The 27,128-nt window shown below is 46.4% G+C and overlaps 1 protein-coding gene across 1 annotated transcript; it reads right to left on the reverse strand.

Annotated features, from left to right (window-relative positions):
- Positions 1-327: 327 nt before the first annotated feature.
- FAM83D (family with sequence similarity 83 member D) lies at positions 328-24,843 on the reverse strand. Its single transcript, XM_032294943.1, has 4 exons — positions 24,103-24,843; positions 10,395-10,562; positions 5,653-5,777; positions 328-2,148 (listed from the first exon to the last, which is right to left on the reverse strand). Exons 1-4 carry the CDS (start codon positions 24,667-24,669, stop codon positions 1,167-1,169), a joined length of 1,842 nt encoding a protein of 613 aa, XP_032150834.1. The 5' UTR covers positions 24,670-24,843; the 3' UTR covers positions 328-1,166.
- Positions 24,844-27,128: the final 2,285 nt, after the last annotated feature.

Consider the following 27,128-nt stretch of genomic DNA (forward strand, 5'->3'; position numbering starts at 1 on the left):
GAGTACCAGGCCGGGCGCGGTGGCTCAAGCCTGTAATCCCAGCACTTTGGGAGGCCAAGGCGGGTGGATCACGAGGTCAAGAGATCGAGACCATCCTGGTCAACATGGTGAAACCCCGTCTCTACTAAAAATACAAAAAATTAGCTGGGCATGGTGGCGCGTGCCTGTAATCCCAGCTACTCAGGAGGCTGAGGCAGGAGAATTGCCTGAACCCGGGAGGCGGAGGTTGCGGTGAGCCGAGATCGCGCCATTGCACTCCAGCCTGGGTAACAAGAGCGAAACTCCGTCTCAAAAAAAAAAAAAAAAAGAGAGAGTACCAGAGGTGGGGGAGGGAGTACAAAAAGCACAAGTTTATATTTATTTAATGCTAAGAACACAGATATTCTAAAGAGATAAACAGAAAGTAGTTTTGTTTTTCTAAATAGGATTTTGATCACAAAAACGCTGGTGATTCAAATATTTAAAACACAAGAGCATACAACCTAAGAAAAATGCAAAACATATTTCATCTCTCACCTGAATTAGAACACCTAAGCATTCTCCTTATGAGGCATTAATACAGTCACGTGTTGCCCAACAATGGAGATACATTCTGTGAAATTTGTTAGGCAATTTTGTCCTTGTGCAAACAGCACAGAGGGTACTTACAGAACCCGAGATGCCTGGACTATATGGTATAGCGTGTTGCTCCTGGGCTACAAACCTGTATATCATGTTATTGCACTGAATACTGTAGGCAACTGTAACATAATGGTATTTGTATCTAAACATAGAAAAGGTATAGTAAAAATATGGCACTATAATCTCATGGGACTGCCATCATGTACATGGTCTGTCATTGACCAAAACATCATTACGTAGTGCATGAGTGTACTAAAATTGTGAAAAAAAAAACAAACCTGTATCCATAGTGTTTAAACCATAAAACCAGTAACTGGTGTATACATGACAAAAACAAAGCATGTAAAATAATATACAGCCTATAGAATTCAAAGACAGCTTCAGGAGCAAATGCTATGTAGGAAAAAAAAAGAATTCAAAGACAGCAAGGGTAAGAAAGCCAGGTAAAAGAAAGGCAATTAGGGACATGAGATATTTTTCAAAGCAGGAAGCTGATGATGTCCACTGCGAGACTGGAGGAAACCAGGAGTCTGAACACGGAGCAGTTACTGATAGGAAGGATAAAGTGCTACATCTCTAACAGCAAGCATATTAACTCTGCTGAAATTGCCAGAATGAAAGCCAAGGTGGTTTTCCGTCAAGAATGTTCTCCTTGAGAGCACAGCCAGCATGCGGTTGAGCCGGGACCTGATACCAGCAAAGTGGAATTGCCGCTCTTTGTTCAAGTTTCTAAATGAGTCACTCAAGTACAATTCCAGGTGGGGGGTGCCCAGGTACTTGGGATAGACAGAATTGTGGAAGTCAGTGGCTCTGACAGAAGTGGGAGAGCCAGTGGAGCTTGCCACAGAGCCTTGGGAAGACACAGAGGAGGAAGACTTCAAACTGGAAGATCTTGATATAGACATTTTTGAGGCTGGTGACCCTTCTGCAGATTGAGTTCCTTGAGAAAAGAGAATGTTCTCATCCAAGTCAGTCTGAGTGGTGGCTGACGTGGACCAAAGCATGGTTTGAGAGCATGCTACCCTGGTGGCGACTGCGGTCTGGGTCCCAGCAAAGGCGGTGGCGATGCTGGTTTGTGTTCCCACCTCACTCACACTCAGCCCTGGCATCCCCTCTCCTGGCTCTGTTTGAGTGGCAGCATCAGTGGCCTGTTTGCTCTGGAGCTCATCCCTGTGGCTGTTGGAGTAGTCTTCCTCACTAACAGTGGAGGACTCACAATCATGGGGCTTGGGCTCTGCCTTGCCCTCTGCAGGCATCTCTGTGTCCAAGTCCGTCTTCCTGGGAGTACTTGAGAGCCTAGCCAGCCGCATCCGCAGCAGGTTGCCCAAGGTGAGCTCCTTGGACTGTGGTTTTCGGTCAGTGAGGTGACCAAATTTGTTGCTGCTCTGGAAGTGAGACAGGAGTTTGGGGCTGATGGGCTTGGATTGGGCATACAGGATTCGGAACTCCAGATCAAAGTGTTCAACCACTTGGCCAGACAGAATTACCAAGTTACTGCTATTTAATTTGCCATCCGTCCATGTAAAGCTTAAGGATTAAAAAGAAACAAACAGCAGCTGGTAAAGATGAGCAATTTTGGTTTACTCATTGTCCACCTGAGCAACATAGCACAGGTATCTTATCACATAGGAGTTACGACTTTGGTGATATACCTACCATTTGCATGCATTTGACTAATCTTAACAAACATATAAAACACATAAACATTTATGTATGTTAGCATAAAAGTAAAAAGGCCAACTGTTTAACAAACACACTAAATGCTCAGCCTCAGGTTTTTTTTTTTTTTTTTTTTGAGACGGGATCTTCTATGTTGCTCAGGCTGGTCTTGAACTCCTAGGCTCAAGCAATCCTCCCACCTCAGCCTTCCAAAGGGCTAGGATTACAGGCATGAGCCACCTCACCTGGTCCCTTGCCTCAGAGTTTTTAAAAACTAGAAAGGAGGGCGGTCGCAGTGGCTCACGACTATAATCCCAGCACTTTGGGAGGCTGAGGCAGGCAGGTCCCTTAAAGACCAGCTTGGCCAACAAGGTGAAACCCCATCTCTACTAAAAACACACAAAAAATTAGCCAGGCGTGGTGGTGCATGCCTGTAATCCTAGCTGCTCGGGAGGCTGAGGTGGGAGGATTGGTTGAACCTGGGAGGCAGAGGTTGCAGTGAGCTGAGATTGCGCCACTGCACACTCCAGCCTGGGTCACAGAGCGAGACCCTGTCTCAATAAATAAATAAATAAAATAAAAATTAAAACTAGAAAGGGCTTCTAAGTATTTAGGCCAGTACCCCCATTTTAAAGGTAAGGAAACCAGCTAGGGATTATCACAGTGGGAAGCTACTGCCAGACCCCAGTCAGGCCCCAGGCCCTATGAACTGCTAGTGCCCTGCTCCTTGCTACTGTTTGAATGGCAACATTAGTGGCCTTCCTGCCCTCAAGCTCGTCCTTGTGACTGTTGATGTAGTCAACCTCACTAACAGTGGAGGACTCACAGTCATGGGGCAATGCTGCCATTTTCACAAAACACCGTGGCTCCAAACATGTTAGAGCTGATTAGTGGCCATGTGCCCTTGCCTGTCCAGTACCCTTCCCCATCTCCCTCCTCTGCTGGCAGAACTCACACCCACCTGTATGCTGGAAAGCTTTCATTACTGTACTCTCTCCAGCCACAACAGGGGCAGGTATATGGTCCAGACTGGCCAGACTATCCTATTGCCTTGGATGTAGAGATTCATTCAGGGTGGGCATGTGACCCCACCAGAGCCAAGTAATTTTTCAGAGATTTCTTTTTTCTTTGTCATATGGATTCTGACAGAAGGGATTGATAGCAATTTTGAGTGAACAAGTTTCACCCTTTAGGAGACAGCTACTAAAGGCCACGTAAGAAAGCCAAAATCTTTGACTTCAAAAGAAGAGCCTCTCTAAGAACAAAAATCAGCTTGAGAAAATCAGAACCAGGAGATAGTGTTCTGATCAGTGTGTGGCTCCTAGGTCAAGATGAACTGAAACCAACTTTACCTTTCTATGCTTCCTTCCAAGTTCTTCAAGTCAGTACATTTGAGAGTTAGCTTTCTGACACTTGCCATCACCTCACTAATGCTGATATTTGCACCAGAAGTAGGTTTCAAAAAGAGATTATAAAACACAGTCAACTCTGACTCCCGTAACCAAGAATCTGGCTATTGCAAAGTCCCCCTGGAAACTGCTTTCAACACCTGAGAATGAAGATGCTTTTGAAAGCCTTCAATGATCCCGGGCGTGGTGGCTCACACCTGTAACCCCAGCACTTTGGGAAGCCAAGGCCAGCAGATCACCTGAAGTCAGGAGTTTGAGACCTTCCTGGTCAACATGGCAAAACACCATCTCTACTAAAAATAGAAAAATTAGCCAGTCGTGGTGGCATGCCTGTAGTCCTAGCTACTCAGGAGGCTGAGGCACAAGAATCGCTTGAACCTGGGAGGTGGAGGTTACTTTGAGCTAAGATGGTGCCTCTGCACTCCAGCCTGAGCAACAGAGCAAGACTCCGTCTCACACAAACAAAAAAAGAAAACCTTCAATGAGATAATGTAAATAATGCACCTGTCCAACACTATTATAAAATGTCAACAAATGAAAGCTATCATTATCATCAATTTCATTTGGAGAGGGTAGTTTTTCTATTTTAGAACAGCCCAAAACTATTTGTAGCTAAGTTTTGTTAATATAGAGAAATCCTACTTACGTTAAAAAAATCAAATTTGGCCGGGCACGGTGGCTCAAGCCTGTAATCCCAGCACTTTGGGAGGCCGAGGCGGGTGGATCACGAGGTCGAGAGATCGAGACCATCCTGGTCAACACGGTGAAACCCCGTCTCTACTAAAAAATACAAAAAATTAGCTGGGCATGGTGGTGCGTGCCTGTAATCCCAGCTACTCAGGAGGCTGAGGCAGGAGAATTGCCTGAACCCAGGAGGCAGAGGTTGCGGTGAGCCGAGATCGCGCCATTGCACTCCAGCCTGGGTAACAAGAGCGAAACTCCATCTCAAAAAAAAAAAAAAAAAAAAAAAAAAAATCAAATTTTTTCCTTTTTTTTTTTTTAAATAAACTTCTTACAAAAGGAAATTCCAAGAAAAAGAGTTAAAATTTCTTTTCCCTCACAGCCTCTTTGGTGAAGAAAGTTCAAATTTTGTTCTGAGAATGAGGATATTGTTTGAAAAGAAAGGTGTCAAGATTTTCTTGATCTTAATGCCGCACCTTCAACAAGCCTTCACATTTCTACCTTTACCCAGGGCTGACATATAATTATCACTCGGGGTTGTGTGTCTCTTCAAAACTGAGGTTTTCTTTTTAAAATTGTACAGACACCCCTCATGCAAACCATTTGACAATCTACTGCAGAGGTGGCAAAACATAAACCATTGGAGCCACATACATAAAAATGGCACAAATTCTAGAGGTTAACGTAAACCACTCATTAACCCCACCCTCTCTTCAACCTCCCTGCTCTCTACCTTAAGATGCCATTGCTAACATGAGACTTTAAAGGTGGGTCAAAAACATAATCAGTATTTTCCAGACTAAAGCACTAAATTACAAGGCTTGAAGCAACGTAGAGGATTTGAGTCTAAAGCTGACAGCTCGGGCTCTGCCTTCAACACTAATGGAGATGCCTGCAACTGCTCCTACCTTCGAGTGAGCAGGGCAAGCTGGGTCCAGATCCCTATGGAACCAGGATTCAGACTGAGTGCTGCTGTTACCCCCCAGTTCGTCCACTGCAGACCTGGGCCAAGGCTTGAAATCTAGGACTTGCTGACTGTGTTGTCTCAAGATAAGTTCAACTTCTGTACTTTAACCTTATGGACTACAGGACAAGGGAAGTGACCCCCACCCAAACTGCCACTGACAGGAGGCTTTGATAACCAGCTCACACACACAGATGCACACGTATCAGAATGCGTGGCCATACAGGCTCTCACTGAGAGGAAAAGGCTTTTACCTTTTACATGACATTCTTCTTCTTCATACAAGATTAATAAGCCTTGTATGAGTTAGAAACTTACCTGTAGGAGCCTGTTGCCACACGGATGCCATCAATCAATGTGAACTTTTCATGAACCTTCCCAATAATTTTAGTTCCTGACCTTGCATAGTAGATATTTCCTGTGATAGTCCGAACTGTCATAAGCTGTTGGCCGAGGAGTGGGAGAAAAATAAATGAACAATTCAGCAATACTCATCTGGTGAGCTAATGATTAGGACAAAAAGGCTTAGTTTACAATTCCCAGACAAAATTATTGGCAGATGTGTGGCTTAGGGTTACCATTTAGTGACAATACAGGTGGTACACTAGCCAGACAGTTCTCAAGCCTCAAGTGATTTTGCTTCTACATTTGGTCCAACTTCTCATCTGCTCTTTTCTTATATTTACTTTTGAGACCCTCGGTTCATGTGTATGTGTGCGCTAAAAGAACACTCAACCTTTTTGGGATACTAAACAACAGAATCCAAGAAATGATTCTGAAGCAAAACGTGTGGGATCAAACCATCAAAGAAAACACACCAGTAATAAAGAACATTTTAGCAAAGTCTGAAAGAAGCTAAGCTGATCTTTCTCCTACTTGTTTGTTTAATGGCATCACATCAGAGTAACAGCCCATCCTCACTCACTGTCAACACCATAATAGGTATGGAGAATAAGAACATAGGATAGGCCTTCTCCAGTACAGGCCTGCTGAAGCAGAAACACTCCTATCACATGTGGCTTAATGAGCAATGTCACATCTCCTACAAATACACAATTACCAAAAAGGTGCACTGCTGGTGGTATGCTGGGGCAATATACTGCACATGTATGCATAATTATTCCTGTAAAATGACACATGTAAATATATAAACAATGGCATGCAAAACATAACAACAATCTGCATTCTCTGGAGCAGACCAGTGGCTCTATATTGTTAGAAACCTTAACACATTTAAATTTTATGTTTAAGATTCGTGTTTGACTCATTGATTCCAGAAATATAGAGAGTCCCTACTTTGTGCCAAGCCCTGAGACAACAGAGACAACAGAGACAACAGAAGGTAAGGCATGCTCCTTACCTTCAAGGACTAGAATAAGAGAGAGAAAACGAATCATTTAGAAAGTACAGTAACACATAACAGCATCCAGAGAAATGAAAATCTATATCCACACAAATACCCCTACACATGTTCACAGCAACTTTATTTATAATAGACAAAAACTGGAAACTACCCAAATGTCCTTCAGTGGCTGAATGGCATAAGATACCATACAATATTTAGCAATGAAAAGGAACAAACTGATTATAAATGCACAACTTGGATGAATTTCAAAAGCACTGTGATCGGGAGGAAAAAAAAGCCAATCTTGAAAGGTCATATACTGTATAATTCCATTTATATAATAGACTATAAATGACAAAATTATAGAAACAGAGAAAAAATTAGTGGTTGCTAGGGGTTAAAGATGGTGGGAGGAGGCACACAAAGGGGAGTAATTGGAATATAGAGGAGCAGAAGGAGAGACATCTTTGTGGTGATGGAAAGTTCTGTCTGGGTGTGCATGTGTGAGAAGATGGCACAAAACTGTATCCACACATTGTACCAATGTCAATTTCCAGGTTTTGACATTGTACCATAAGTTACATAAGATGTAACATTTGGGGAAACTGGGTGAAGGGTACATGAAACTTCTCTGTACCATCTTTGCAACTTCTATTAATCTATCAATATTCGAAATAAGTTAAAAATAAAACACAAAACAAAACTATGGCAAAACATAATACCACTTCTGTGGTCTTATCAAATGCGTAATCTCAATTTAACCTTGAGGAAACATCAGGCAAATTCTACAGAAAATTGGCTAGCTTTTTTTTTTTTTTTTTTTGAGGTGGAGTCTCACTCTTGCCCAGGCTGGAGTGCAGTGGTGCAATTTCAGTTCACTGCAACCTCCACGCCTCCCAGGTTCAAGCGATTCTCCTGCCTCAACCTCCTGAGTAGCTGGGACTAAGGCAACTGCCACAACGCCTGATTAATTTTTTTGTATTTTTAGTAGAGACAGGGTTTCACCACGTTAGCCAGGCTGGTCTCGAACTCCTGACATCAGGTGATCTGCCCACCTCAGCCTCCAAAGTGCTGGGATTACAGGTGGGAGCTACTGTGCCCAGCAGGCTACTATTCTTTAAAGGTGTCAACATCGGGCTGGCACAGTGGCTCACACCTGTAATCCCAGCATTTTCAGAGGCCGAGGTCAGCAGATCACGAGGTCAGGAGTTTGAGACCAGCCTAACCAATATGGTAAAACCCCGTCTCTACTAAAAACACAAAAATTAGCCAGGCATGATGGCACACGCCTGTAATCCCAGCTATTCTGGAGGCTGAGGCAGGAGAATCGCTTGAGGCCTGAGGCGGAGGTTGCAGTAAGCCGAGATTGTGCTACTACACTCCAGCCTGGGCAACAGAGCAAGCCTCCATCTAATAAAAAAAAAAAAAATGTCTAGACCCAGCCAGGCACAGTGGCAAATGTCTGTAGTTCCAGCTGCTTTGGAGACTAGTTGATGCAAGAAGATCAGTTGAGCCCAGGAGTTCAAGATCAGCCTAGGCAACATAGCAATACCTCATCTCTTAGAGAACGTAGTGCATATAAAAAAAAAAGGGGGGGGGGCGGCGTTTAAGACCCTAAAAGACAAATAAAGATGGAGAAACAGTTCCAGATTATATGACATGAAGAAGGAGACTTGACAACTAAATGTAAGGTGTGATCCTGGATTGGATTGGATCCTAGACCAGAAAAAGGGCATTAATGGAACGACCAGGAAATGTGTAAATCTGTAAATTAGATAGTATTGACATTAAGTTTATTTCCTGATTTTGTTATTTGTACTGAGGTAAGATGTTACCATGTGGAGAACTTAGGCAAAGAGTATTCAAGAATTTCTTTTTTTTTTTTTTTTTTTTTTTTTTTGAGACGGAGTTTCGCTCTCGTTACCCAGGCTGGAGTGCAATGGCGCGATCTCGGCTCATCGCAGCCTCCGCCTCCTGGGTTCAGGCAATTCTCCTGCCTCAGCCTCCTGAGTAGCTGGGATTACAGGCACGCACCACCATGCCCAGCTAATTTTTTATATTTTTGGTGGAGACGGGGTTTCACCATGTTGACCGGGATGGTCTCGATCTCTTGACCTCGTGATCCACCCGCCTCGGCCTCCCAAAGTGCTGGGATTACAGGCTTGAGCCACCGCGCCCGGCCTAAGAATTTCTTATATTATTTTGTAACATTTATAAATCTTATTTCAAAATGAAAATTAAAAAAACAACAACAACTCGGGAATGTCATAGAGGTACACCTGGACTTGGTGAGAGGAGAACTTCCTAGAGGAGGTGCTCATGCCTGAGTCAGTCTTAAAGGATCAACATAGAATAACGAGCATAAAAAATACCATTATGGGCAGATTTAGGCACGGTTTTGTATATCTTTCCCTTTGGCACGCATCTGAATATTGTACATGCCTCTGTGATTTCGGCCAAAGCACCTGTGAGTGTCTATACATCAATGTGTGACCAAGTTCCTACAGACAGCACAACCCAAGATTCTGAACCAGCTATAGAGGTAGGGCATGGGGAAATCAGCCCCCATACAGCAAGGACACAAGTTCACTAGCACAGACAGGCACAGGAAACAGAAGCAACCAGGCAAGACAGTGCTTCCGCAAGAAGGAAGTAAGACTACAAAAACTGGGGAGGCCAGAGAAATAGACCTCCTTAAACTGCCCTTGCAGAGAATCTGGACTCCTATGAAAGCAGCAACCAACAGTAGGTGACTGAACAGGTGCCTGCTGATAGATTTTTGCCTAGTAAATGAATCAGAGACAATCACTTGATCAAAGTTGTGGCCAGAACAATTCTGTAATTTCTCTGCTGCTAACACACAGCCTTAATGATAGAAAGAATGCCTTGAAATTAAACACTGACACCTTAAATTTCTTCACCTGGCTAGCTGATAATGCTCTTTTCCATGCCAAAGGGTATCTTCCTTGGGTCCGCCTCACTTTCTAACCATTTGCTGGGTTACATGGCTGTCTCATCTCAGTTGGTCTCTAAACCCCAATCCTGTCTCCATCGTGAGACAACCAGCAACAACTCTGTGAAAGAATTTGAACTTTGTAAACCAAATTGCTTGACCATTAGTCAGTTTTAGGACATTCTCATCAGTTTAAAAAGAAAGTGCTAAAATAAAGTACTCTTTAGCAATAACCCCATCCTTCCTTCCAACTTACCAGCCCTAGGCAACCACTCATGTATGTCTGTATAGATTTCCCTATTTTGATTTAACAGAATCGTATCATATGTGGTCTTTTGCAACTGGCTTCCTTTACTTAGCATGTTTGCAGGTTCATCCATGCTATGGCACGTATCAGCACTTCATTCCTTTTTATGGTCGAATAGTATGCTACTGTATGAATAGACAACATATCATTTATCCACTTATCAATTGATGGGCATTGGACTGTTTCCACTTTTTGGCTTTATGAATAGTGCTTCTATAAACACTCATACGAATTTTTGTGTAGGCCTATATTTTCATTTCTCTTGGGTAGACACCTACGAGTGGAATTGCCACGTAACAGGTACTGTTCATTTCTGTAAGACTGGGCAAATGACTTTGCTACTTCCTCAGTCCCTTCCTTGTAAACAGGGCTACCACGACGAACCACCTTGTAGATCGTGGAAACTTGGTCATATTCGTTGACTGTGGTGAAATTGAAACTAGTGTGCCACAAACCTTTTCCTGTTCAGGATGAACTTTCAGATCCATGCACATATCCAAAAATTGAGAGAGGAGAGCCTGGTCCAGAAGGATATACACAGCGACTCCCTTTTTCCTGCATATTTCTTGCAGGTCTCTGAAGATGTCGATGTCTGTGAACACATCCATTACCACTGCAATCACCTACAGGTGAAATGGAAGAGCACGCCGTCAGCTCACAAGACTTAGACAGCTCGCTGTCTGGACTCTGGACTCCACTCAGAGATGGGAAACGATCCCCATCCTAGTTACCCTTCCCTCCTGCTTTGGCAGATCAGTACTCCCCTCCCCATGGACTCTTTGCATTTCCAAACACACCCGGGCCCTGTATCCCACAAATCTTGACTTGGCCTAGCTAACACTCCCAAAATGATGCTGACAGGTTTCTCAAAAATACAGATCAATCCACTGCCTTGCTGTCTTATGAACCTGCTCCATTTACCTTCTATTCCTCCTTTAAACCTGTCTTACAGGCTCAATTCAGAGCAGCAAGCTGTCTGGATTCTGTGGGTAACACAGTCATCTTTGGCTTGTTGCTCTCCCCACCAGGCTTCAGTTTGCTGTCTGTTAAACAAGTAAATACAACCTTATATTCTCTCTGAGGGCTCTTCTGGGGGTAGTATTCTCCAAATCTATTTTCTTAATTATTGTCTGATTTTGAATCATAATCTCAGACTTTTTTTAAGGCCTGCCCCATTCACCACCAACTCATGACTTGAAAGCAGGCAAAACAGGCACATGGATTCTCCCATCTTCTGCCCCACTAACTCTGCACACCACTTTGTTAACATACCGTTCTTTCTACCAGCCAGGCCTGATCAACTGTCTGTTGGGCAGGTTTTGATCAAGTGGCTTCCACCACACCGGCCTCTCTTCAATAAAAGGTTCTTTCTGCAGTTCTTTGGTATCTGTCCACAGTGCAAGCCCACAGCAAGAAGAGGGAAATATTTCCCTTAAACTCAGAACAGGCCTTTCTTCTCCCCAACAACGTGGCTCCATTCACGCCTCCCAAATGATTTTCCACACTTAGCATCAGACTACAATTAAGAGCTAACTTTTAGCCATGCATTCTTGGACAAATTACAGCTGTTTCAAATGTCTGTTTCCTTAGCTGCAAAATAGGGTTGTATCCAGAACTAAATAACTATGTTACATAAGTGCAAGGTTTGTACCTTAAAGGATCCCTTAGTATCTGCTCATTTATTCACTTTACCAGTCCAGCGCTGGAGCCACCCAGACAGTTCAACACAGGGAGACACCGCCCAGTTTTCCTCGCTCTTTTAAAGACAGGCTGCTCCAGCCACAAAGCCTCTAATCACACCCTTTGCAGGCTTAAAACCAAGGTCCTCAGCAAACTCCTGGCAGGGGAGGGGGTGTCCAAACATCCAGGCTTAGAAACAAGTCCCAACAAACTGAGTCAGAAGTCAGGGGTGTTAACTAAGGAAGCCAAGGCTTGGGAGCTCTTCTGTAGTCTGGAGTGTAAGGGTTTCTCCCTCCTCCCCATTTCAACAGTAAAAACCTGTCTCTCAGAGTCACACTAACTCTTTTTCTGAAAGTTAGGATTATTTATTTATGGGTTTCACTCCTTCTACTGCAGCAAAGGCTCTTGAATAGGATTGATTCATTTCTGTGGTCCCACAGGACTTGGGACAGTATATGACAGTCATTACTTCTTAAGGATTTGGGAGATTAAAGAAGGAATGGAGACAAAAAGGTAATTTGGCCGTCTATCTCCAACATTCCAGGGCCTGGTATACTACGATGTGAGACCTTGAAACGCCAGTCATTGCTGTGATGGAGTTGAGAAGACCAGTTACTCTCCTGCTGCCTTTCCCTCCCCACCCCTTTTAATGATGCTCTAAGCTGTGGGCTATTCTTGGTAAGGAGCATGGCTGAAACCCACTGAACACAGTGACTTAAAAAATGAAAAGAGTTGCTGGGCGCAGTGGCTCACGCCTGTAATCCCAGCACTTTGGGAGGCCGAGGCAGGTGGATCACGAGGTCAAGAGATCGAGACCATCCTGGTCAACACGGTGAAACCCCGTCTCTACTAAAAATACAAAAAATTAGCTGGGCATGGTGGTGCGTGCCTATAATCCCAGCTACGCAGGAGGCTGAGTCAGGAGAATTGCCTGAACCCAGGAGGCGGAGGTTGCGGTGAGCCGAGATCGCGCCATTGCACTCCAGCCTGGGTAACAAGAGCGAAACTCTGTCTCAAAAAAAAAAAAAAAAAAAAAAAGAGAGAAGAGTTTTTTCTGCATTTGTGGCATCCTCAGAAGTTTACATCCTCCACTGGCTTTTACACATCCTATTTTGACAGTCCTATTCATCCTACTCATTCAGGTCATATGGCAGTGATTAAAGGCAAAAAAGTGCCCTCCCTCACTCCTTCCCTCCCTCCCTCAAAAAAAAAAAAAAAAAGAGGCAAAAAAGTCTGGGCATAAAACCCAGTTCTACCACCTACCAGCTGTGTGACGCTGGGCAAGTTGCTTAATCTCTCTGAGCCTCAGTTTCCTCCTCAGGAAGATGACAATTAATAGCATCTAGGTCAGAGGGCTGCTGTGAGGTTTAAGTGAAACAAAGCATGGAAAGGGCTTAGCATAGGGAGGGCAAGGCAGGAAGCAGGTGTTATTATGCAGCCAGTACCTCCTCAGAGCCCATTGTGGGCTGCACACTGCACTAGGCAGAAAGATGGCCATGAGGAATTGGACATAGACCCAACTTATCTCAAGGAGAAGACATAGAACTCGGAGAAGCAATATGATACATATAGCTTAAGCAATTAAACTAAGGGGGCCAGGTGCAGTGGCTCACACCTGTAATCCCAGAGCTTTGGGAGGCCGAGGCTGGTGGATCACCTGAGGTCAGGAGTTTGGTAGCAGCCTGGTCAACATGGTAAAAACCCGTCTCTACTAAAAATACAAAAAATTAGCTGAGCATGGTGGTGTGTACCTGTCATCCAGCTACTAGGAGGGCTGAGGTACGAGAATCACTTAACCTGGGAGGTGAGGGTGGCAGTGAGCTCAGATCACACCACTGTACTCCAGCGTGGGCAACAGAGAAAGACTCCATCTCAAAAAACAAAGTGTTTCCTCCAGTGGTGGACTACAGGCACGAAAGCCACTCAAATGCTTACCAGATAAGAGCAGGGAAGACTTCCTGGAGATGGCATTTGAGCTGAATCACAAGGACAAAATTTGGACAAGGGCATGGGAGAAGTGAAGGGAGAAGGCATTCCCGCAGGAAGCCACGTGATGACAGAGGAAGAGGAAGGGAATGACGGGGTATGTACCAGTCTGGCTGGAACGTACGGCATGCATGAGAGGGAGCCATGGACGTGACTGGAAAAGACGACTCAATGAGCAAGATCACAGAAGGCCCTGAATACCAACCCAAGAATCAGTTTCAAACGTCCCCACATTTTCTGTAGAAGAGTAATGAGTTCAAAGCGAAGAATCCAACAGGATGGAAGAAACTGATGCCAGAAGAGATTGGTATAGGTCAGAGATCTGGCCCCACCTCCTCCAACACAGGACCTGCAACACAGCAGTCACATGGACATTCTTTAGGTTAAGCAACTTCAATAAATGTTTAGGAGGACTAGAGACCAAATGAAGAAAAATCAGTGATACAGGTTTTGGTAAGAGGCGGGCAAGAAGCAATGAGGGTTGCAGAAGAGGGAAAGAGGCCATGGGAGAGCCGAGCAGTGGATGACACGGGCTGGGGAAGACAGGGAGAGGGATACTCAGATACAAGGAAACAGGAAACGCCAGACAAGAAGCAAGAGGGATGAGCTTCAAAATGGATTTTGAGGTGGCAGTTAAACCTTCAGAAAGAGGTTTGGAATACGCAGTTGTACAATGAGATTAGCACTCACAGGAGAAAGCTAAAGAGGAAAATGCACACACCTGCTTGCCTCTCTGATTTCCCACTCTTCTTTCAAATCTTCAGTGTGGACCCAATCGAGTCCTTGAGAACCCAGTCTAATGAGACAGGAGACAAGCCAGGGGTAACAGAGTATAATAGGCCAATGGACACGTACCCCCAGTGCTACTGGAACAGGTACCAGAAAAACCCAGCCCAGCTGCTGGGTTACAGACCTGCTGGAGGCAGGGGCATGGGCCAGGGGCCCACAGCACAAGGCACTGCCAAGCTGAATTTTGATTCGCCGCTTAACAAAACAATTGTGCAACAGCTTTGTTATATGGTGAGTAAATACCTAATTTGGTATTTGTTCCATTGTTTGTTTTTAAAGCCTTACCCTTTCCTGTGTGCGGGATTTGAACACTAGTCCCTAACTTCCTCAGGGTGTGTAGTTGATGGAGGTTCTTTTCTTCCCCTGACTCCCCCTATACCCAGCATCCCCTCCTTTCTTACTAAAGCAGGACTCTTAAAAGTATTTTGTCTTTTTTTTGGAGATGGAGTTTCACTCTGTCACCCAGGCTGGAGTGCAGTGGTGTGATCTCGGCTCACTGCAACGTCCTTCTCCCAAGTACAAGCAATTCTCTCACCTCAGCCTTCCAAGTAGCTGGGCCTATAGGTATATGCCATCACACCTGGCTAATTTTTATGGACATGGGATCTCACCATGTTGCCCAGGCTGGTCTCCAACTTCTGAGCTTAAGTGACCCACCTGCCTTGGCCTCCCAAAGTGCAGAGACTACAGGCATGAGCCTCCATGCCCACCCAAAGGTACTTGTCTTTTAAGGAGGAAAAGTCCACAGTCCTACTGTAGAAGCAATCAGTAGGAAGGTCTTCCTTCAAATCCCCATCCCCACCCCACTATTCTTCTACGTCCCAGCCCTCATGCAACCAAGCCCTGCGTAGCCGAAGTAGACCTGGGGCTAGACTGAAGGGACACACTTCACTGAGCTGAGCAATGACCTGGACTCATCCACTAACCAGCCAAGTCCTGCTTTCCAAGCCAGGATGCATCTCCTAGGTGTTGGGTGCTCATGCTACAGCCCGCTGGGCCCAGACATACACCTGGACTTGAATGCTAATATGGAAACTGGCCACCACTCCCACTCCCAGAGGCGTAATGTGGGAAGGACAAAGGCATGTCTGGAGGCAGGCACCCTTGCATATCAAGTGCCCACAGTCATGGCACTCTCCCAGCCTGTGCTGCATGAAGCCTCTCCACCCTCTCAGGGCTAGAAAGTCATGAAAGTGGTGACTTTCGAGAGTCCCTTCCAGGGTCAACATCCATTTGCAATTTGCAAATCAGTGCAAGTCAGTTACAACAGGAGACGTGAGGAGGACGCATCCAGCTGGTCAGAGGCCTGATGGCTGGCCCACTGCCCGGCATCCCACTGTTCCTGCACTTTTCCAGCCACATCTGGAGCAGCGGCACCTGTGTCGAGTCTCACATCATCATCTCAGGTGACAAATCACAAGCCTATCCCTCTCAGTCCTTCTATCTGTCCCCTGCTGATTTGTACCAAGGGACTTGGGGACCCATGCAGTTGAACAGCAGAGGTCGTGACGGCTTTCTTTGTCTCTGGGAATGTCACAGACCCTGTTTACGTTACTTGCCAGGGAGAACTGAACTCTCTTCTGCTTGCCTTCTTGAACGAAAGCTCAAAAGTGCTATCTAGAGATTTCAAAACCCCATTAACTGTCATCCCCAATCTACAAACGAGAAACCAAAGCTTGGAGAGGTTAGGTAACTTGTTCAAAGTGACAAATTTAAACACGTACAAGGGCTGGAATTTCAACCCAGGTCTGTGTGACTCCGGAGCCATCTAAGAAAAGTAGTATCCTAAATATTTTATATAATTCCAAACAAGTTTAATGGCAGTTCTTCACATGATTGGGAGCTCAGAACGAATATTAAAGGATTAGTAGTGTATCCCAGGAAGTGCACGGGAACAAGCTCACCACAGATGATTGACAATACCTAGCTCATAGTGTTTGTTGGCAGTTCCTAGCTTATGGAAAGCCCTCAACTGGCAGCCACTCAGATTCTTAGTCTCAATTCTGCCACTATCCCTGGGCAAGCCATTCCTTCTGAGTCTGGTGTCCTTGAAACAAGGTCCCTTCTGGCTTTTCGAAGTCAGTGATTCATACACACTTAATGGGCAGGTCTAGGCTCTGACCAGGCACAATGTGCTGCCCCAAGGGGCCCCTTGGGGCCAGTCATTCCAGTTCTCATTCCAGCTCTTCTTCCTCTGTGTGAAGCAGGAAGTTCTTACTGATCGCCCCTTCTCACTGCACCTCAGTTTCCCTCCCTTCCCACCCAGAGTCATACAGTGAGGTCAGGTATGCAACATGTTTGGAATTCAACCAAAGATCTGCACACATTCAAAGATATGTCAGCCTGTGCTGTGGTCAATAACATCCTGGCTGCTGAATTCCCACAGCTTATCACAAGGCATCCATTGATCCTTCACTTCCTCTCCTTGCTCTCTCAGGCCCCTCTTGCTAAAAAAGCAAAAGATATTGTATTCTCCCCATGTATGATATGTTTTAATAGAACAGAAATTCTCTCTTTAGGATTTTGTAAAAACCTTTAAATAACTTGACATCTTTGCAGTTTGTAATGTAATGTAAAGAATGTAAATTCCCACAGGGAAACCTAAACTTGTTTGTATACACTGTTTTTCCTCCATTTCAGAAGCTATTATCAAATTAACAATTTAGGCCAGGTCCGGTGGCTTATGTCTGTATTCTAACACTTTAGGAGGCTGAGATGGGAGGATCACTTGAGGCCAGGAGTTTGAGACCAGTCTGGGCAACATAGTTGAGATCCCATCTCTACAAAAAAAATTTTCAATTATCTAGGCATGCTGGCATGTGCCTATAATCCCAGTTACTTGGAGTCTGCGGCAGGAGAATTACTTGAGCTTGGGAGGTCGAGGCTATAGTGAGTCATGATTGCACCACTGTACTCTAGCCTGGGCAACGAATGAGAACCTGTCACAAACAAACAAAACACTTTAAGTATCAGATGAAAGTGCTGGCAGGTTTTTTGTATTTTTAGTAGAGACGGGGTTTCACCATGTTGACCAGGATGGTCTCGATCTCTTGACCTCGTGATCCACCCGCCTCGGCCTCCCAAAGTGCTGGGATTACAGGCGTGAGCCACCGCTGGGCATGGTGGCGCGTGCCTGTAATCCCAGCTACTCAGGAGGCTGAGGCAGGGGAATTGCCTGAACCCAGGAGGCAGAGGTTGCGGTGAGCCGAGATCGCACCATTGCACTCCAGCCTGGGTAACAAGAGCGAAACTCCGTCTCAAAAAAAAATTAAATAAAAAATAAAAAAAAGAAAGTGCTGGCAGGGCCACCAGAAGTTGGTAGGAGCAAAGTTTTCACTGACCTGTGGAGGCACTGACCACTATTCAGCACTCTGTACTATTCCAGCAGGAGGCACACAAGCAGATGGGCTTTCAAAGGGGAGGGAAAAGCACCAAGAAGTCGGCAGGTGAGGGGAGGAGGGCTTATTATTCTGAGTTGTTTTTATAAGTATGTTAAACATTTGCCTAGTTCCAAAATCCTATTTACAAAACAAGGTACTTTCAAAGCTACCTAGTTTCCATCCTTGTCCCTCCCGCCCCATTGAGATAATATTTTCAATAGTTTTGTGTTCAATTTTTTTCAACATAAACAAGTATAAATAGGTGTATATAACATATTTGTTTTATTTAAACAAGTATATTATGTATATACCTATGTATATGTGTTCATATTCCCCATAAATAAAAGGTAGCATGGAATACAAATTGTTCTAGACTTAGTGTGGCCCAACAGAAACTTCCAAGATGATAGAACTATATCTTTATTTAATTTTAATCCAGAAAAACTTTAATAGCCTCATGTGACTACCACATTGGTCAGTATGATTCTAGACACTGCATATCAGAGCTAGTCTTCATTCCTTCTTAGACCTACAGAATATTCCACTGCAGAGATGAATGGATTTATTATTCACAATGATGAGCTCATCCTCTGTTGACGAATACATGAACTCTTTCCTGTGTTTTGCTATTATAATTAGTGCTGCAATGCTTAGCCTATTGTCTACATCTATTCATACTTTTGTCGATGTATCTTTGGGATAGATAAATAGCAGTGGAAGTGCTAGATCAATGGGTAAATATAATCGAAATTTTGCTAGGTATTGCCAAATCCCCTTCCAGGGGTTATATCATTTGCATTAAGATTTTTTAAAGCCAATATACGCACTACATTTTTGGTTTTTGCTTTCTTTTTTCCTGACATAATGTACTCTCTATCTATAAAGAAGTCAGAGAAGAATCCTGCAGCTTCCTTACTGTCTGGTGGATGCTAAGGGAAAAGAAAAAAAAATGGCAGACAGAGGCCAGGCCCAGTGGCTCACGCATGTAATCCCAGCACTTTGAGAGGCGAGGCAGACAGATCATGAGGTCAGAAGATGGAGACCATCCTGGCCAACATGGCGAAACCCCATCTCTACTAAAATACAAAAAATTAGCCAGGTGTGGTGGTGTACACCCGTAGTCCCAGCTACTTGGGAGGCTGAGGCAGGGGAATCGCTTGAACCCAGGAGGCAGAGGTTGCAGTGAGTCGAGATTGCTCCACTGAACTCCAGCCTGGCAACAGAGTGAGACTGTCTCACCAAAATAAATAAATAAATAAATAAAAAGGAAAAACAGAAATGGCAGACAAAATAGAATGGTGGTTGCCAGAGGCCAGGAAAAAAGGGTAGAGGAGTTAGTGTGTCAGAGTTTCACTTTGGGAAGATGTATTTTATGCCACTGGACAGTACACTTAAAAATGGTTAAAATGGTAAATTTTGCTATGTATTTTTTACAATATTTTTAAAAATTCTAAAATCCTTAACCTGACACATGAAATCAAAAGGAAGGGATAAATTAGTAGCAACACTTCAGTCTAGTGGGTAACATCCCAGAATGATGCACTAGTGAGAAATTCTAGGCCAGTGGTTCACAACTGGGGAGGATTTTGCCCTCAGAGGGCATTTAGCAATGTCTGGAGACATTTTTTATCATGGTAAAATGCTCGCCATCTTAATAACTGTTAAGTGTGCAATTCAGTGGCAATAATTACATTCACAACCAACACTACTATCTGTTTCTAAAACTTTTTCATAGCCCCAAACGGAAACTCTGTGACCACTCATCAGTAACTCCCTATTTCTCCCTCTGGAGACACTGAATATCATGACTACCTGGGGTGAGGGATGCTGCTGGCATAGAGTGAATGGGGGCCATGGATGCTACTCAACATCCTACAATGCACAGGACAGCCCCTCAGGACAAAGAATTATCCGACCCTAAAGGTCAATAGTGCTGAGGTTGAGAAGCCCTGTTTGAGGCTGACATGAGTATTTGGAACAGAAACTGATCATACCACACAGGTTCTACTGTAATGCAGAGGAAAGTTGTGCAAGAGCAGGAAAGCTTCTCAATTCAGACACATCCAAGTACATGCTGGGGCCTCCAACACATTCCTTAGCTGCTGCTCCTCCTGGCAGGGCTCTCTGGGAATGCAATGATCCCCACTACTAACATTTGGGTTATCAAGAGGATGCCTAAGGGTGAGGTCATAGCAAAAATGGCCTTTTGGAACAAAACAGCATAAGGATAGGCACTGGCAAGAAAGGTGACTCTGAGGAATCAGAACCTCCTGGTGGTACCAGCTTTGCCTCTAAATTCCCATTCAACAAACCAGGAATAGCCAGACAGCCAATTCATAAGCACGCTGCCAAAATGAGGCTACGCAGCCCTTCCACGCAGGGGGTCACAGCCCAGCCAAATTCCAATTCACACAGTAACAGAGGCAAAAAGCTGAATGAGTCATCAACAGAAACAGTGGTAGAGGGGTGGATCTGGAGCAAGTATGTAGGGAAAAAATCCTGTATAGTTCAAGATTATCCAAAAACTTCCTTAGGAAGCAAACATACGAGTTCTCAAAAGGTTCAAAGCAGTATTTCCTCCAGTTTCGGCGAAGTTCAACTGAGCACCTGGTAAGCAGCCAGCCATACTATATATAATTGCGTTTTATTTTTTAGAAATGGGGTCTTGCTCTGTCATCCAAACTGGAGTGCAGTGGCATGATCTTAACTTACTACAGCTTCCAACTTGGTTGCAGTGAGCCGAGATCATGCCATTTGCACTCCAGCCTGGGTGACAAGAGCAAGACTCCATCTCAAAAACAACACAAAAATTAGCTGGGCGTGATGGCGTGCTCCTGTAATCACAGCTACTTGGGAGGCTGAGTCAGGAGAATCACTTGAACCCAGGCAATGGAGGCTGCAGTGACCTGAGATCATGTCACTGCACTCCAGCCTGGGTGACAGAGCAAGACTCCATCTTAAAAAAAAAAAGTGTGAGCTTCAGAGCCAGAACCACATAGACTTGGGCTTGAGCCCAACTCTGTCCCATGCTAACTGTGTGATCTCGGGCAAGTTACTTAACTTCTCTGTGCCTGGTCTTTTCTTAATTGTGGCCTCCTCCCAGGGTTGGGAGGGTTCAGTGAGGTAATTCATAGGTCAAGGGTTTAGCACAGACACTGACCCATTCGAAGTCCTCAATCACATCATCATTAAGTACCTTTGCCATCAGAACACCGATGCAGAACAGCTTCTCACTTCATCCTGAAAGCAGCCTGAGACCTGTACCTTCCTGGCCCTCACTGTCACAGGTACTGGACTTCAAAGGATGTGTTCAAGGTGTCACAGCCACTCCCTTGTCCACCAGGCACACCCCTACCCAGTGGTAGCACCAGATCTGCTCTCTGTCCCCTCTCCCCACCCGAGCACAGGCTCCTGACCCCTCCACAGGGAGTGTGGTGGTTAACATGGTTCAGACATTCTGTGCCTCAATTTGAGTACGGGCTCCTTCATTGTCTAGCTGCATGACTTTGGGGCTACTTAACTTCTCTATGCCTCAGTTCTATCAGGTGTAAAATGAAGATGATAATTGCTCCTTCCGTGGAATTACTTAGAACAGTGCCTGGCAAATAGAAAGTATTACTTTTTTTTTTTTCTTTTTTTTTAAGAAACAGGGTCAGGGCAAGGCACAGTGGCTCATGCCAGTAATCCCAGCACTTTGGGAGGCTGAGGAGGGCTGATAAAAATGTCAAGAGTTTGAGACCAGCCTGACCAACATGGTGAAACTAAAAAATACAAAAAAAAATTAGCCAGGCATGGTGGAATGCGCCTGTAATCCCATCGACTCAGGAAGATGAGGCAGGAGAATTGCTTGAACCTGGGAGGTGGAGGTTGCAGTGAGCTGAAATGGTGCCCCTGCACTCCAGCCTGGGCGACAGAGTGATACTGTCTCAAAAAAAAAAAAAAAAAAAAATTATAAACAAAAAAAAAAGAAACAGGGTCTCCCGATGTTGCCCAGGTTGGAGTTGCAGTAGCCATTCACAGCATGATCAAAGTGCACTGCAGCCTCGAACTCCTGGGCTCAAGTGATCCTCCTGACTCGGCCTCCTGAGTAGCTGGGACTACAGGTGCACGATATCATGCCTGGCTTTTTGTTGTTGTTGTTTTTAAACAAAAGAGACAGTCTCTGGGGCCTCAAATTCAGCGCATCCCTTACCCCACCCAGCTTTGAGTTCAATGCCACTCAGGAGACTCTTTAGCCCTTTCCCCAGTGCCTGTAGCAACCTCCTCACTGCTTCCTATCAGCATACTGTCCACCCTCAAGTGTAGGCAAATTTGATGCCTTCCCCTGTGGCCCCAGCCCTGGTAGTGTCTGATACACAGCAGGCACTGAGTAAGCAAATAATTTGGCATCTATCAGATACACTGAAAATACTCATTGGATTTTTTTTTTCCAAGGCGGAGTCTTGCTCTGTTGCCCAGAGCTGGAGTGGAGTGGAGTGATCTCGGCTCAATGCAACCTCCACCACCGGGTTCAAGCAATTCTCCTACCTCATCCTCCCAAGTAGCTGGGATTACAGGCACACGCCACCACATCCAGCTAATTTTTGTATTTTTAGTAGAGACGGGGTTTCACATGTTGGCCAGGCTAGTCTCAAACTCTTGACATTGTGATCCGCCCACCTCCGCCTCCCAAAGTGCTGGGATTACAGGCGTGAGCCACTGCACCCAGCAAATACTCATTGGATTTAAAGGTTCCAAATACAGCATCTTGGAGGGAATTGTGGGTAGCTAGACTAGGGCAGCAGGTTCTATCTGGAAATGTTGGTATTACAAAATGCCAGTGGGATGAGAGAGTCTGAGCTCCAGGCTCCATCCCTTCCTCAGTCTAGCATGTGTTAATAGTTTCCCTCTGGCCTCTGGTTCCGGTGCCCCTTTGCTATCACTAAAATTTTGAGCTGGGCAAAAGACTAGAACAAGCCGCAGGTCTCACTATATAGACCAGTTCTTTACTTTTCTCAGGTTCCAAGTGCTCAAGTTCATGAGCTTTGGGAATGCACACCTACACAATTCTGCCTTTTCCATCTTTTTAAATCTGCTCACTCAACCCACATGGGAAATGTATGCAGCATCATAAAGACCCTCGGCCCACCCAAAGCACCACAGGGCTGGTAAGAGCCTAGCTGCAGCCTGCAGCCACTCTCTCAAAGGCAAGGCACTAGGTCATTGTATCCACAACCACTGCAACCCCACCAGTCAGGGAGAGAAAACTAGGAACACTGGTGAGAGTCGGACTTGGACATGTCAACCTAAGAATGCACTGATATCTTCACCCACAGTCAGACACAGTCAGGTACCAGCCCTAACAAGTCTTACCATGGTTGGGGCTTCATCTGCCATGTCCCTGGCACAGGCAGACAGCCAGGAAGCTAGACATTGCCGGTCAGCAAGCAAGCTGACCATAGCTTCAGACCAAGGTGTCTGCCACCACACTCTATCTGCCACACCCACCTGTAGGCTGCCTTCTTCCTCCTTGATCCCCAGCACCCCGCTGCAGCTTCATCGAGGCTGGCAAGCAGACAAGGCCTCCACTGCACCCAAGACCATGCCATACTAAGTAAGGGTCAGACAATAGGACCAAAACCCACTGAGAATACAGAGGCCGATCTAACGCAAATGTATCTGCATTTTAGGAGATCACTGCAATCTCGCACAGACCCAGCCTATGGAAAACAAACCTCTTGCCCATTCATTCACAGTGGCAAACTTCTCCAGTCACTAGCAGTAGAAAGAGCAGGAGGGCTCTCAGTCTGCCACTCCTGTGTTTATCTGCTTTTTACAACATAAGATGCGTGAAAGTAATTAGCAGTAATAATTGATTCCTACTGATTCCTAATGCCCCATAGTTGCTTCTGGAGACCATCTTTCTGGAACTTTCCCTACGTAAGTTCTTTGGTAATGAGTCTCCTAAGAAGCTCCAGAAAGTGGGATCTAGCATGGGCTGACAGGAAAATCGGCAATTTTCCAAGTTTGATTTTAACTGAAATTTGGAACTGGGTGTACTTCTGGTCCCCCCCTTCGGCCATATGAACGTTAGGAGATGAAACCCGGGCCCAATTCGCATCCTTGGGAACTGAGGCTTTCCCACTATCCCCTGCCACGAGGAGTGGCCAGGAATATCCCGGGGAGACACGCAGAGTGAGGTGAGTCGGGGACCCGAGGACCTCCTGGCCCGCGCTTCCGGTAGGGCGCAGAGGCGGTAGTGGCCCGGGCCCGCGCTCCCAGCAGGCCTCAATTTCCCATTCTGGAAGGGGGTCTCCCGTGCGACCCAGGGCCCGGGCGGGCCGCTCACCTCTCGAGCAGAGCGGAGCTGCTGGCGCAGCGCGTCCTTGCAGCCGTAGGGGCCGCCCGCGCCCGCGCCGCGGGGCTGGAAGTGCGCCTCGACGCGCGTGGCGCCGCGGTAGGCGCCCTGGTAGAAGGCCGGCCAGCCGAGCTCCAGCAGCGGCGGCTCCAGGTCCGACTGCTCGGGGAAGTAGGTGCCCGACGAGCAGTCGTGAGAGGAGCCGAACGAGTCCTCAGCCGCCGCCGACGCACCCTCCTCTCCTGGCCGCTCCGCCGCGCGCAGGATGGCGTGCACCTCATCCGGGTTCAAGAAGCGAGCCAGGCGCTCGCGTCGCAGGAAGGCCGCCAAAGCTTCGGGGCCGCGGGTCACCAGCTCCTCCAGAGCCAGACGCCGTTCCTCGCTGAAGAGCTCGGCCGGGTTGGGCGGCCCGCACGGCGACAGGCAGGCAGTGGGCAACTCGTCCAGGCCCTCGGAAAGCAGAGCCATAGCGACGCTCGGACGCGACAGCCCTAGGACTAAAGCCGGGGTGCCGGCCTGCTTTATAGGCAACCTTTGAATCAAACAGGCCCGCGCCATTGGCCGCACCTCCCCGCCTCAGCTCTCCCATTGGCTGTTTTCCTTCCAATAGCGGCGAGGCGGCTCCGCCCCCTGATGCGTCATTGGCTGCCTGCACAGCGGAGCCTTTGCGCTCAATGCCGGGGCTGTTAAGCGGAATTTAAACTTGCAGGGGCGGGGCGGGCAGCAGAGCAGGGACAGAGGCGGGAGAGCCAGGCTCCTGGCCATCCCAGCGCGCTCCCTGCCGGCCGCCCCACAGAGCAGCCTTACAAGGTAGCGACGAGGGCCAGGTGTAGGCTCCCAGACACGCTGGCCACGCTGCTCCTAGGCTCTCGGAGCTTTGGCATGGCCAACCATATCGCCTTTATCCCCTGCATTTAACCGTGTATTCATTCATTCAAAAAATACCGGCTCATCGTATTAGGAACTCTCCTTTGATCACACCCTAGGGTAGCCTTCTCTCATTTCACCGGTTTTTGCCTTGTAAAACCCCAACCTACCCTGGTTACACGCTACTTTCCACCTGCACTGCAGCAGCCCTACAGGGCTGGAGAAAAAAAGAACATAACCATGCTTACTGACTGGTCTTGCTTTCAATTCATGATCCTTAAAACTGCCTGCTAGGAGACAGGGCCCATGCTGTGGCTCACGCCTGTAATCTCAGCACTTGGGAGGCTGAGGAGGGCGGATCACCTGAGGTCAGGAGTTCAAGACCAGCTTGACCCACACCTGAGGTTCGAGACCAGCTTGATTAACATGGTAAAACCCCGTCTCTGCTAAAAATACAAAAATCAGCCTGGTGTCTTGGTGCACGCCTGTAATCCCATACTCGGGAGGCTGAGGCAGGAGAATCACTTGAACCTGGAAGATGGAGGTGACAGTGAGTCGAGATCGCATCATTGCACTCCAACCTGGGTGACGGGAATGAAACTCGCATTCTCTCTACCTTTTCCTCTCTGACAGCTTGCTTCCTATGTCACCGAGAACACAAAAGCAGTGAGAAGGGAACTTTCACATGCACTCATCCCATCTACCTTCCTGTCTGTATCTCTGCCCATACTCAGGGCATTGTTGAACCGTGCCTGCACCATCCAACCCCAGCTCCTCTGCCTGGGCACTTCCAGCCCCTCTACTCACCAGCATCACTCCAGCAACCTCCTTCTTTCTCCTGGAACATCAGTGTCCCTCTTTACTGATTCATTTCTATAAGCCTACACACATGCTGAAACATCTTCATCTTAAAACAGCCCTCTCTTGACCCTACATTCTTCTAAAGCTCCCCATTTCTCTTCTTACTTTTGCAGCATAAAACCTCAGACATGGCTGGGCATGGTGACTTGCACCTGCAATCCCATCACTGTGGGAGGCCGAGGAAAGAGGATCACTTGAGTCTCGGAGTTTGAGACTAGCCTGGGCAACATAGCGAGACCCTATCTCTAGAAAAAATACAAAAGTTAGCCGGGCATGGTGGTGTGTCTAACTTTTAGTGCATGCAGTGCTCATGGTGGTCCCAGCCACTGGGAAGGCTGAAGCAGGAGATGACTTAAGGCCAGGAATTTGAGGCTGCAGTGAACTATGATCACACCACTGCACTCCAGCCTGGGTGACAGAGCAAGACCCTGACTCAAAAAAAAAAAAAAGAGAAGAAAAGAAAAAGAAACCCTCAAACCAGTTGTCTATATTTGCTGTCTCCACTTCTCTTCCAGTCCTCTTCAGTCAGGCTAAAACCCTCACTGCTTTGCCAAAACCCCTTGTCAGGTTCATCATGAGTTCCACACAGCTAAATAACAGTCAATTTTCAGCCTCCATCTTCTTCGTGTAAATGAAAAGAGCATCATAAATGTGAGAAGTTACCATCATTATTTAGCAATGCCTCTCCCTCTCTTTCCCTCCTCTCCCCATTCCCATCCATTTGTGAAGTTTCTCAGGACTAAGTGTGGGGCCTTCCATGTGTCCCTGCTCTGGTATCCAGGGTCCAGGAGGCAACAAGAGAGCACCCTTTTCACCCTCTTTCAAAACACCAACAAAGTTCTGTGTGGGACAAGGACCAAGGACCGTGGTCTGAGGCTGTGCAATCACAGCTTCTCTGTGCCTCAAGGTAAAAAACAAGAATGGCCAGGACCATAAGCATGTGAAAGGAAGAGCTGGAATGCGGCAGGGGGAAGAGTACGGGACGCATCAGTGCACTCCAAGAATGGGACAGAGGAGAGGGGCACTCTTGTTACATATAAATGTCATCAGAGGCCAGTGCAGTGCCTCACGCCTGTAACCCTGCACTTTGGGAGGCCAAGGCAGGCGGATCACTTGAGGTCAGGAGTTTGAGACCAGCCTGGCGAACATGGTGAAACACTGTCTCTACTAAAAATACAAAAAGTTAGCTAGGCATCATGGCCAGTACCTGTAATCTCAGCTATTCGGGAGGCTGAGGCAGGAGAATCGCTGGAACCTGGGAGGCAGAGGTTGCAGTGAGCAGAGATCGC

This window comes from Sapajus apella, unplaced genomic scaffold (genome assembly GCF_009761245.1).
Source record: "Sapajus apella isolate SASKATOON/1434 unplaced genomic scaffold, GSC_monkey_1.0 scaffold33, whole genome shotgun sequence".
In the NCBI taxonomy this organism is placed as follows: Eukaryota; Metazoa; Chordata; class Mammalia; order Primates; family Cebidae; genus Sapajus; species Sapajus apella.